At 37.3% G+C, this 12496-nt stretch overlaps 2 protein-coding genes across 4 annotated transcripts in view; one reads left to right on the forward strand and one right to left on the reverse strand.

The window, feature by feature from the left end:
* The window catches only part of st14 (ST14 transmembrane serine protease matriptase), a 43868-nt gene extending 36612 nt beyond the window's left edge, over positions 1 to 7256 (reverse strand). Inside the window, exon 1 of one of the 2 annotated variants that reach the window (XM_081371662.1) lies at positions 7033 to 7256. In XM_081371662.1, coding sequence (XP_081227788.1) covers positions 7033 to 7050 — 18 coding nt within the window. In that variant the 5' untranslated portion in view covers positions 7051 to 7256. Of the gene's footprint in view, positions 1 to 4633; positions 4666 to 7032 lie in introns of those variants that run through there. The other variant, XM_081371663.1, reaches the window with a different exon arrangement.
* A 21-nt stretch (positions 7257 to 7277) lies between these two features.
* aplp1 (amyloid beta (A4) precursor-like protein 1) overlaps positions 7278 to 12496 on the forward strand; it is a 60547-nt gene continuing 55328 nt past the window's right edge. For both annotated transcript variants that reach the window (XM_081370339.1, XM_081370338.1), the window contains exons 1-2: positions 7278 to 7463; positions 8092 to 8461. In XM_081370339.1, coding sequence (XP_081226465.1) covers positions 8399 to 8461 — 63 coding nt within the window. In that variant the 5' untranslated portion in view covers positions 7278 to 7463; positions 8092 to 8398. The remainder of the gene's footprint in view (positions 7464 to 8091; positions 8462 to 12496) is intronic.

Below are 12496 nucleotides of genomic sequence, written 5' to 3' on the forward strand. Positions count from 1 at the left end.
AGTAAAACATCAGTATAAATATTCAGTGTCAGGGAAGTAAAAAAAAAAAAAAAAAACCTAATGTTTGATTAGAGCCGTGGGTGGGATGGGTAGGTGTTAGTGGCCGGTGGTCAGGAGCCTTAAGTCGGCTTGACTGGAGTTTTAGCTGGAGTCAGGCTGAAAAGTTTGACCGGGTGTTTCTCGGGAGCAAAGCCGAGTTGGGGCTCCATACTCTGAGCTTAGGGGGGCCTCATAGTGGGCCCCCCACACCGGGAGTCTGGAGCCTTAAGTCGGCTTGCTTACGCACAATGGCCCTCATTTATCAAAAGTGCGTACACCAAATTTCCAGCGTACACCTGGCGTACACCCAAAACCACGGTGACTTTGAGATTTATCAATATGGACGTTGGCGTACGGCACGCTCAAATCCTACGCCAGCTCAGGATTTGGTGTACGCACGTTTTGAGTGCGGGAATGCGCAGAAAAACAATTCCTAACACCACAAAACGCATTGACATACTAAAAGATATAATATATTATGACCCACTGTAAAAAACAACAACAACATAGTAATTATAAACTTCAGTGTTTATTTTTGTGCAACATGGACTAAAATGTTTAATTTGTGTGAATTTACCAAAGCATTTGAATTGTAGGCATATGTATTCCTTCAGTTGCGAGCCTGTGCGCTTTACCTGACGATTCAAGCCTTGTTTATACTTTCGCCTGGCTCCGAAGCGCGAGTCTCCGCAGAAGGCACGCGCACCTCCCCAAACGGACGAGGCGTTTATACTCGACGCGCTCGCCGTTGTACTATTCTTTGAAACGATGGTTAGGCCAGGGTTAGGCCCGGCAGATGTGCACGGACTGGGTTTAGTAATGAAAGGCCCAAAAAAATAATTCAGACTGACAAAATAATAAAAATGCCATTCTTCTTATTTTAAATAATAATAATAATAATAATAATACAAATAATAATAATAACGACATTCTTCTAAATAACAATAAGCGTCATTAATAATAAAAATCTAGAAATCAATTTTGTTTCTTTCCACTTCCCTGGTTTCGCTTTCTCTTTCTCAAAGAAGTTTCTCTTCTTTGCCGTCTTCCGTGTGTCCATGGCGTAAAATGAGGGCGTGGGGGAAGCGGAGACTTGAATATATAGGGGCGTGTTATTCTAATGACGATCGATTTCAGCCGCGGCATTTATCAAGGGAAGGTATTGCGTACACCAGAATTTCAAAGGTACGCATAGCTTCATAAATCAGGCGATGAGAAGAGTGTAAGCATAATCTTACGCCAATATATACGCCCGTTTCTACGCAAGATTGATAAATGAGGGCCAATGTGATGTGTCATAATGTGATCATCAAACATTGAACAGCATATAAGTCAAAACTGCCAAACGTAACAGAATGAAATGTTAAAGGGGGGGTGAAATGCTATTTCATGCATACTGAGTTTTTTACACTGTTAAAGAGTTGGATTCCCATGCTAAACATGGACAAAGTTTCAAAAATTAAATTGTACGTTTGAAGGAGTATTTCTGTGCCAAAAATTGTCCTTCCGGTTTGTCACAAGTTTCGGAAAGTTTTTTTCGAGTATGGGTCTGTGTGACGTCAGCTGGGGCGTAAATTCCTTATACGGGTCCTAAGGGCACTTCTCCCGGAAGAGCGCGGGCGCGCGCGCACTCGTAGACCAGAGCGAGAGAGCGAAAGCAGAACCTCATCAAAGCGCTCTGCTCGGCTTTTGGGAAGTCAATGTCACCAAAGAAGTGTGTTTTTGGTTGCCAGGGCAAGACAACCCTGCACAGATTCCCAAAGAACCCAGCGTTAAGGGACCAGTGGATGGAGTTTGTTTTTTCAGAGCATCAACGGAGGTTGTGCAAGACTGTTTGTTCCCTGCATTTCGACAATGAATGTTTTATAAACAAAGCCCAGATCGACGGATTTGCAGATCGTCTAATGCTTAAGGATCGAGCAGTCACAATGATAAAGGTTCGCGGTCGTGCGTTGGAACCGGGCGGTGGGTAAAACTGCTTCAAATGTCTCTGTGTGTTGTTAGCTCGGCGCGTTAGCACAGCTTTAGCTTCGCCCAGACGGCCCGCCTCCAGCCGCTCGTTTTTTTTCCGGAAAGACTCGGATCAGCCTATCTTTCTTTTATAAATATAATAAAACTAAAGACTTTTTGGACATATGAAGGATGCAATACTACTCTATAGGTACTCAAGATTAACAGGAGATTGAGTGAAAATGAGCATTTCACCCCCCCTTTAAATCCATGAAGGGGTGCAGAACTGTGAAGCAACAACAGCAAAAATGTTTGACAACAACAAAAATGTATACCATAGTATGTTGTTATTTCCCTTTGGAGTGAACTTTGTAACGTTGCAGAACTTTTTTTATGCGCAAACAGCAACATTACACGCAAACAAAAGTGGAAAAAGTGCAAAAGCATAATAGGACCCCTTTAAAGCTAACACAAGAACCGCAAGCAACAAAACTTCAACTTTGATTTCACAGGGTCTGCAAGTATCAAACTTTCACAACACAAACCTAAAGAGAACAAGCCTCATACATCGCAATGCCTGTTTCAATAAACCAATGACTGAAACACATTTGATCTATTTCTAAATAATAGCTTAAAGCTATTTACTGTATGCCTCTATAACATCCTAGCAAGGTTATAGTTTTGCATTTTTAAATTAGTTCTTATTTTAATATCATTTTCAAATTTCCTATAAATTTCAGTTTAGTTTTAGTTAGTTTCATTAATGGTTTTGTTAGTTTTAGTTTAGTTTTTATTTTGTGAACACATTTCTATTTAGTTTTTATATATTTAGTTATATATATTCAGTTTTAGTTTTAGTAATTATAGTTTAGCAGAGTTAACAGAACACTTCCAGTTAAAGACATTTAATTTCAGCAAATTTTAATGTTTGCAGTTTACATTTAACTCTTGTGAAAACCTCTTAATAATAAAAATAAAAATAATTGTTTGAGGATGAACAAAGAACCAAACAAATGCAACTAAAAAATAGAAATTATATAATAATATTAAAAATGAAATCTTGTTAAACGTGGTGTATAAGAAAAAGAAAAAGATATGCGTATGATTAGTATGATTATTCTTTAAGTTTATTTCTATGATTAATCCTTTCAAACATTATTCTTGTATTGATCCATTTATGCTTTTTGTTTAAAATCATATACTCATAGTTATACACATATTCAAATGTTCTCTTCAGACCAGACATTTAGTATACTTCTACTCTGACAAATATACTATGTCTATTTCTGGGCTATAGACATGCTATTTGTTTTTTCCGTTTTCTGCTCAGTGTGGCATCCTGTCTAATATGTGTGGTATATGACTATCTGGTTTAGGCTAGTTTCACGTGAGATGGTTATCTTATACCTGGAATTAAGGTAGGCCTACAGCTGTATTTGCATGAGGTGGAAATACTTATTTGGGCCTTTCTGTTTCTTAGGGTTGGTTCACACAGAAAGCGGTTTTGCTTTGAAAAAAAAAAAAAAAAAAAAAACCGCAAGGTCTCGATACGCGTCTTTTAAAAGTTGAACTTAAGCCTGTTTTATACTTCTGCGTCGAACTCACGCCGTAGCTACGCCGTAGGCTGTGTGTAGCGCGCGTACCCTCCGGCGTACCCTGATGTGCACCTCTCCAAAAATGTAACAACGCGTCAACTCTACGCGGACACAAGCGCTGTGATTGGTCTGCTAGAACCCCTCCCTCGGGTTTCACATGCTCCTTCTGCAAGTGTAATTGCGCATCAACGCGGACAACGACGCAGAAGTATAAATGAAAACCAACGCGTTGCCTACAGCGTAGAGGCTTCGGCGTAGGTCCGTATTAACTTGAGTGCTGCGTTTTTAGCGCGTCGTGTCATGCACGTGATGCTGCAGAAGACGCGAGACTTCAAGCGCAACGGTCATACATTGAAAAATAAAGTAGCACAGTAGAATGGAAAAAGGTGATTTTCCGGTAGGCTTATTTAGGACTCGGAGAGATTAATTACGAAAACGTTTATTTATTTCTGCTAATTAATATTTTGTTTCAGCTAGTTTTTCAGTAACTGTTGTTAGTTTCGTTTAGTTTTAGTTTTTCATTAATGTTGAAATTTCTATTTTATTTCAGTTTACGAAAATGTTTTTTGACCAATAGTTTTAGTCTTAGTTTTAGTTTTCGTTTACGAAAATAACCTTGCATCCTAGCACAAATGTGCATTCATATCTGAACACCAAACCACCGACTCCAGTCTGTGTAACAAACTAGAGGAAATACCATCCATTCTGTAATATATTTAGATTCTATTTATCTGTTTTTCTCAAATGGAGCAGATAATCGCATGTCTAGGGAGACTGCAAACAGCTGAACATTTACTAAACAATACTGTGGGCCTCAGTATCATCAGTCCACATCACAGCAAAGAAACACATTAAAGCCAACCAAGTCAAAATGCCATTGAAGATTGGGCACAAAAAAACACTAATCTCAGGAATTTAGAAGTTTTTGCTTATAAAGTAGGCTATGAGAGCATGACATTGTGTTTCATTCTCTTGAAAAACTTGGAAATTGTAAATTAAGCATGCAATTATTGAACAAGTTATATTGTGGTCTATTAAAAAAAACTTACCGTTACTGAAATAAGCTTGTTTGCGGAAGCCTGAAAACAGACAAAGTGCATAGGCTGTTCTGCTTTGAGGATTCTGGCTATCAAGTTGAGACAGGCATGAGTAGAAGAGATGACAAATACTTGGAAATGTAGGTGTGTTTAGCTTTAGCAGGAAAAAAGCCCATCTGAACACATGACCTCCCGCTAATGTAGCGAAGGTCTTATGTCTGATCATATACAGCTACATCCATGTAATTCGAGTCAACATATTTTGGTAGTTGGTTGCCATGGTTAAATGAGACAGACAGCCTATGCATCAAGTGAGAGAATAGCCTAAGAAAAGATTCATCCTCACTAATCTATAAGACATGCAGATCCATTATGTCTTTCCTTAAATTGTGATGGCAAGACAAGAACCACAAGGGAAATTACTGACTTTAAGAAACTACCAGTGTCACTTGGGCTTTGAAAATAATATGAATCACATGGATTTCTCAACAAGGGATTCAGAACAAGACATTAATATGGATTATATTACTTAATGTGTCAAAACTGGGCGTGTCTCTTGGTTTTTGCTTCCACAAGCACTGTGTTGCTGTAGGGTTAGGTTTAGGGTTTATAGGGCTTAGGGTTAGAGCTTCGTCATAACAGGAAAATAACAAACAACTGAAACAAACAATCTGTGGATGTGACTCGGACCACAGCGTCGCACTTTAAGGACAAGGAAGTGGCCATAAAAAGCCAAGCCCAAACCCTGATGTGTCTCCATTTGCAACTTTATGCAGAGGTGGACAGTAACAAAGTACATTTACTTGAGTACTGTGCTTAAGTACACTTTTTGAGTATCTGTACTTTACTTGAGTATTATTATTTCTGGAAACTTTTTACTTTAACTTCACTACATCTGAAAGACAAATATCATACTTTTTACTCAACTACATTTCTGTCAAGGTCCTCGAGTAGAAAGTAGTAACGTCAGTAAGGGGATGATTTTGGTTGCATTTTGGTTGGAAATGAAAGTCAGGTTGACGTTAGAACACGACTGATGTTGGTTTCAACCACAATACAACATCTTTTCAACCACAATACAACATCTGTCCAACGTTGGAGATTAACGTCAATCTGACGTTGGATTCTGACATCAACCTGATTTTCATTTTCAACGTTGGGTTTGGTCTTCTAAATGCGAATTTTGTCATTGCTTTGGAGCACACTAGCTTATAGATAACAGTAAGGCTAACATATTCATACTAAAAGCCAAAAGACTTTAAAAAGGGCAGTATTTGAGGGAACAACCATTTGGGTGTCACCAAACACCAAAGTCAAGGGATTGATTTCTAGGGAACACAAAATAATTATAACCTGAATGCCAAATGCAAATGTCAGGGCATTAACCCTATAAAGCTTACAGTATCACACTCATTATATTTAGTCTTCTAAATCATCAACATGATCAAAACCATAGGCTGTACACAATCTTCTACATGCCTTCTGTTATCAAGTAAAAATGTCCACCGTCAGGTTTTGGTACATCATGTGTGTCTTTTTGCTTATGTCTTTTATTTAAAAATGAACATTTACCGCGCTGAAGCAACTTTGACCATAAAACTACGCAGATTTAAATCTTAGAACACATTATTAACGACTTAAAATCTGAGAAGAAATGATTGGGAGATATAGAGTGACAACTGATATTTATATTATGAAAGTAGGCTATTCTGCTATATTGTTATAAGGATATCATTGATTTACTGTCCATTACAAGATATCAGAATGTATGAACCAAAAAAGGTGATGTATCAATACGATGCAAACATAAGGCTAATACGCATGTAAACTTTTTTTTAGTTTTTAATTTTTATATTTTGTGTAAAAACAGTTTCTGACTATCTATGTCCAACTGGTTATTCCAGCAGCTCTGTTTGAAGGTTAAACTGGTCAGTTGCACACAGACACACATTTACTCACAAAAATGAGCTTCTTCACTCAATCAAAATGGTCCACTACTCAGTAGTAGGAGCATCTGGACACTACTAAACCTTCTCTGACATGGACTCAGAGAAGACTCTCGAATCGTTCTCGTTCACCTCCAATGAACTGGACTCGTTCGTGTGTTATTCAAACGAGTCAGTGGGGTGAATCAAAAGCCCCACCCCTAGCACAGGTGTCAATGTGAAACAAAGTAAAAAACTGATGAAAAGTAAAACATTTTACAGAAAACTACGTGAATACTTGTCACACATGATACAACTCCAAATTTACACATTCAAGTCGTGTTGTCATTTTTCTTTGACACGGAATATTTTAATATTGCGAACAATAAAGTTGACAACGTAGGAATTTGTGCCGAACAACGGCACTTCAGTCAAGGTTAAGAGATTTAAAAAAAAAAAAAAATAAATAAATAAAAAAACACTTACATACGCGGCGGAACTCATGGTGCTTCAGCAAACAGACACGAAACAGAAACTCAGACCAGCCTATCCAAGCGCTTTTTTTCTGCGTCTTGGATGAAATATTCAGTTGTAAAAGTTGTTTGTGAAACTATAGAGTTTGATCCAGCGAGTCCCGCGCCGTCCTATCTCTCATCTCTCTCACCTCACCTGAGGGCTGGTTATGACGCTGTAGTTCCGCTGACAAAACTACTTCCGTCACTAAACTCACAGGCGTTTAAAAATGTTACTTCTTCCTCTAGCGGTTGACAAACCAACTTTATGGTGCATTTCCGCCAGAGCTGAATGTCATAAGAGTAGTGTTTTATTGTTTTATGTTGGTTTCAAACAAATTAATTTAGATTTTGCTGTTTGGTAATCAAGTGAACACGCTATTCCGACGACGAGCTACCTGAAAGGTGACAAGTATTTAATGTAAATATCTGGCCGGGGCAAGTTGTCACATTTTTAAATGTGACAACAAATATTCGGCTATGTATGTATGTAGCCTATGTTATTGTCGATAATTTTAGCTACTTTTTATTTATTTTTTGCTGCTGCTTGTTTCATAAAGTGTTGTGTGTTTCGTAATCGTTTTTGAAAGCCCAGGTAAAGGCTCCAAAGAATGACAATGCCCCATATTGTCAAAATCCTTTTTCCCCGGGCAATAATAGTGGAAATGTTCAGTGTCACCTATTCATCACATTCTTATTAAACATTGCCATCTTATTAAACACATAAACCTCATTAGCTCCCTAGAACATTACAGCCTATTCATTAATCATTTTATACATAGGCCTATGTGTGTTTGAGCGTGCGCGCATGGTGTAATCATTTATCTTGACTTCCCTCTAGCGACTCAAGCCTGAAACTACACCACAAGCAGGTAGATGTGCAAGTACTGTAGTGAGGAACAACAGCGGCTGTAAAATCTAATGAAATAATAAATTGTAGGCACCAATATGCATTTAGCTGGGTGAAAAGTATAAACTAGTATGCCTACGTATTTCTCCCACAGACTTCGTTTAACCTCTTCTTTTCTCACAGGCGTCCACACTGCATTTCTATGAATGTCCAGCAGGGGCCGCTGTTCTTCAGCAAATGGACGCCCACCCTCTGCGCAGCCCGAGCGGAGGAGGGTTTGGTTTTACAGGGGGGAGCCGCAGCCGACTGTCATTCACGCTGAGATCTGCGGACACAGGAGATATCTCAGCCTAACGCCGATCAGACCAGCTCGTATCCCGCAGCAGACCTGTTCAATCCCGTTGCTTTTTCTTTTGTAAATAATACAGTAGTTAAAACAGGCATTCAGAGAAATCAGCAAAGTTAAATACCGAGAAGAGAAGGAAGAAGAATGGGGCAGAAAACGCCATTAATATTGATGACTTTATTGTCTTATTGCGTCTGGAGAGATGAGGTAGGATCCGAATGCGGATAACACATTTATGTCTTGTTTTAATTGTCATGTACTTGTACATAATTTTTTTGCAGGCTGTTTTTTATTTAATTATTATTATTATGCAGCCAAGTTTAAAATATAAAAACAGTCAGCGTGCAAATACAATTCTGGGGTCAGATCTGATATTTATGAAGGTTTGTCTGCGTATATTTGTGCGTGTGTGTGTGTGTGAGAGAGAGAGAGAGAGAGAGAGAGAGAGTGTGAGAGAGTGAGAGTGAGTGAGTGAGAACCAATTGGGACCTTGGCCTGATGAATGGAAAGATAAATTAGCTGAGCATTTTTATTTCTTACTAGGGTGGGGCATGTTTTTTTCATTACAGAATGGATGTTTAGTATAAAGATTGGTATCACTGAGTAATCTATTAGATTCAGAAATTGCTGTCTTGTTGCAGATGCCCAGTATGCAATTTAATGAGTTGCCATGCATCTTAGATTGTAAAATTTCAGTCTCTGTTTAGCAGCTATAGACTATTTGTATGGGAACAATTCACTGCATCAGTAAAATGAGACATTTAAAGTGGTCTTTCTGATAAAATAGTTTGAGAAGCTGACATTAAGCAACACGGACTGTTATAGCAGACACGATCTCAACCCCTGATGGTTGAATGATGTCTGGGGGTTGATTCAGTGCTATTAGATATGCTGCAGCCTCTGCGGCCTGCAGTGCTGACGAAGCCTGATGTACCTTCAGGCCCAAGATGGAAAAATTATGTTACTCAGACATTTTTATGGCAGACATCCCATGCTTATTTTTTATTTTATTTTTATTTTTTTTTGCATAACGATAGGGAAATATTATTGGATGATAAAGCGTTTTAGTGAAGGGTTGAAAATCCTTCTTGGAAAAAGACAGAATAACGGGGCAGATTTATTTATTATATAAAGACTTTATGTAATATGATGCTAGATTTGGCCACATGCAGATCAAGTGTTGTGCATGGATCGGGATTGTGTCTGTCTGCAATGCATGGATGTAAACGTTGTAAATCCCTGTGAACAAATCAGGGTAAGATCAGGAGAACATATCTGTAATTTTAATATATTATATATATTATATTTAAAATAATCCTAGCATGAACGAAATTTAGCATTTGTCTTCAGTAAACAAGAAACAAACAGTTGCACTTTACAATTAAGTTGTATGTGTGTATTCTTTATAACACAACACAATAGAGGTCAACCGATTTAACCGATAAATCGGCACAGATAAAGGATTGCTGGAACATTGGTTTATCGGCAAAAATCCCAAATAAGTTAGCAGAACTCAAAAAATTTAAGGCAATCGATTGCCTCAATTTTTTTAAGTTTTGAAATTCAAAGTTTAAGTAAGCAGAACTGGCAGATTTTAAGTTTGTACTTAAACATTTCAAGTTAAGAACAATTAAAATCAGAGTACACTATTTCATACATTTAACTTAAAACCTTCATGTAATCTCATTGTGAACACTTTCATTAGTATTAACTTATAGTTTTAACAAGCTAGTTTGTTAACATACTGTTATGTTATCATGCTAATAATAGTATGTTATACAGCACTTGCTGTATGAGTGCAACAATATATAAAGATTTTATTTGCTCTCAAATCAAGCCGCATGCACCACTTGTCACCATGATGGTAACTATCCTAAAACCAACATTAACAGAAATTCTTCTAAATTAGCATAACAAAACATTAATCAATACTCAATCTCCCACTTAACATTAATCTTGCACAAAAAAACAAAACATATTACACTTAATTTTAGCATTTACTCTTCCATTCAAGTGCCATCGGCAAAGCATGCTGGGAAATAGACATCCCAGCCGTTTCAGTCAAACGTAAGTTTGTTTAAATTAAAATAAATACTTTCATAAAACTCAAAACAATGAAACAGTTCAGTTTACTTAAAATATATCAGTTCTGTGAACTTGAAAGAAAAAGAAAGTGCTAAATACTCATAAAAATTAATCTGACTAAACTAATTAGTTTAATTTAAGTTTGTCCTACTCAAACCAATGAATTATTTTGAGCGTTAGGGTTTACAGTGGATTGCATCCGTTGCTGGAGCGGCTGAGAAGGGTCCACTGTCATTATACAGTACGAGAGCGCCCACTAGAGGCGAAATAAAAACTATCACTGGCGCCTCCTGGAGTTTGTTTTGACACGTGAAGCTGTGCGCTGCACAGAGCTGGGCACTTCAGAAACGGATTTAGATACAATATACATATGTATCTATTTGCAATGGCCTTTGTATAGAAATTTTAAAGATGGCCAACTTTAAGCTTGACTGTTTGGATTTATATGAAAGAGTCCATTTGTAACATTTACTAAGGTTAATAAAAGGATTGCTCATTGTTAATTTCAACATTCACTAATACATTTTAAAGCACTGTTTTCTTTTTTTATGTTATAAAGTTCTGAACTATTTTATGCATTAAGTTTGTTTTCATTCAGTATCAATTTGAAAAACTATCGGTTAATTAATCGGCTATCGGCTGACATACATACATGCATGCATGCATGCATACGTACATTCATACATAGAAATATTCATAATTAATTCAGTCAATTCACTGAGGTTAAAACAACCTTATTGTAAGGTAAGGCTTAAGGCTTAAGGCTTGTAAGGCTACCTGATAAGAAAATGCAGTTTTTCTTTATTCTATTTTGTTCAGTTGTTTATTCAATCATTCACAAAGCATAATCAATGACCAATAATCAATCAGCTCTGAAACGGCTCTGCTGTTAATATGAATCCCCTTTATGAAGTCACATCCTGTCTCCCAGGATGCAATCATTTTGATTGAAGTCAGTGAAATCAAATCTTAACTTAACCTAATAATCCTAAATCTACAAATGTCTTTAGAAACAAAATTTGATAGATATTGTGATAGTGTTAGTACTCGTCTCCGTAACCTTGCCACATTTGAAGGTAGTTTGTTGCTACATCTGTTTATCGATGAGTAGCTTGGTGTATATCTTACCTAGGAAACCTGTATTTTGGGTCATAAATGAGCGAGAATGAGAAAATGAAAACGCCGAAAATGAAACGCCATCACCAGCTCAAAAGAAAGCACTAAGCAGAGGAAGAGGGAGGGAGAACGGGCTGATTCTTCTGTCCCCCTCCTTCTGTCTGAATGTGTCAGCACTCACCTCGAGCTGCCGGTCCACAGATGCTGCCGCCGAGCCTCATGGGAAATGAGTAGCAGGGTCTTTAGGGTGTGTCTAGGAAGACCCAGTGTGTCCGTACAGTGATGGTAGAGCAGGCTAGACAAGATGGGTTTGTGGCGAGGCAATCATGGGAGTCTATGAGGGGATACCCCTTTCTTTGTTCGTTTATTACAGCAGTGCCTTTAGAAATGTCTGTGCACTTATTATAAAATATTAAAGAGAAAGGAAATATGATGACGTATGTGTGGACTACAGAGGGAAGGTTTTTTTGTGGTTAGGTATGCACATTCAGTTCCATTCAATGTTTACAACACAGCATCACTGATACTCTGAAACAACTTAGCAGCACAACTGTTTTCAACATTGATTATAGTGATACATGTTTCTTGAGCAGCAAATCATCATATTACTATATTAATATATTATCATATTACACTGAAGACTGGAGTAATGATGCTGAAAATTCAGCTTTGACATCACAGGAATAAAGTACATTTTAAAACATGAGCTGAGACTTGTTTCAAAAAACGATTTTTTTGGTTTCAATCGGATAAACTTGGTCAATTTTTTTAAGAGGATTCAAAATGTTTAAAGCAAAAATAAAACAGTAAAATGTAAATGTAAAATTTGTTCCACAGTTTTTCACTTACAACAGAATGATAAATATGTAATCATTCATATGCACTGATAACAATATTTATGTAATAATCAGTGTTTACCTACATAAATATTTTTGCTAAAAATGTAAAAAGTCACAAAAGTATGGAAGCTTGTTTCCGCCACTGAATAAAACATTTTAAAAGATAATTGTGACTTTTTATCTCACAATTGCGAGTTTACAT

Source organism: Scardinius erythrophthalmus, assembly GCF_964197995.2.
Source record: "Scardinius erythrophthalmus genome assembly, chromosome: 7".
Lineage (NCBI taxonomy): Eukaryota > Metazoa > Chordata > Actinopteri > Cypriniformes > Leuciscidae > Scardinius > Scardinius erythrophthalmus.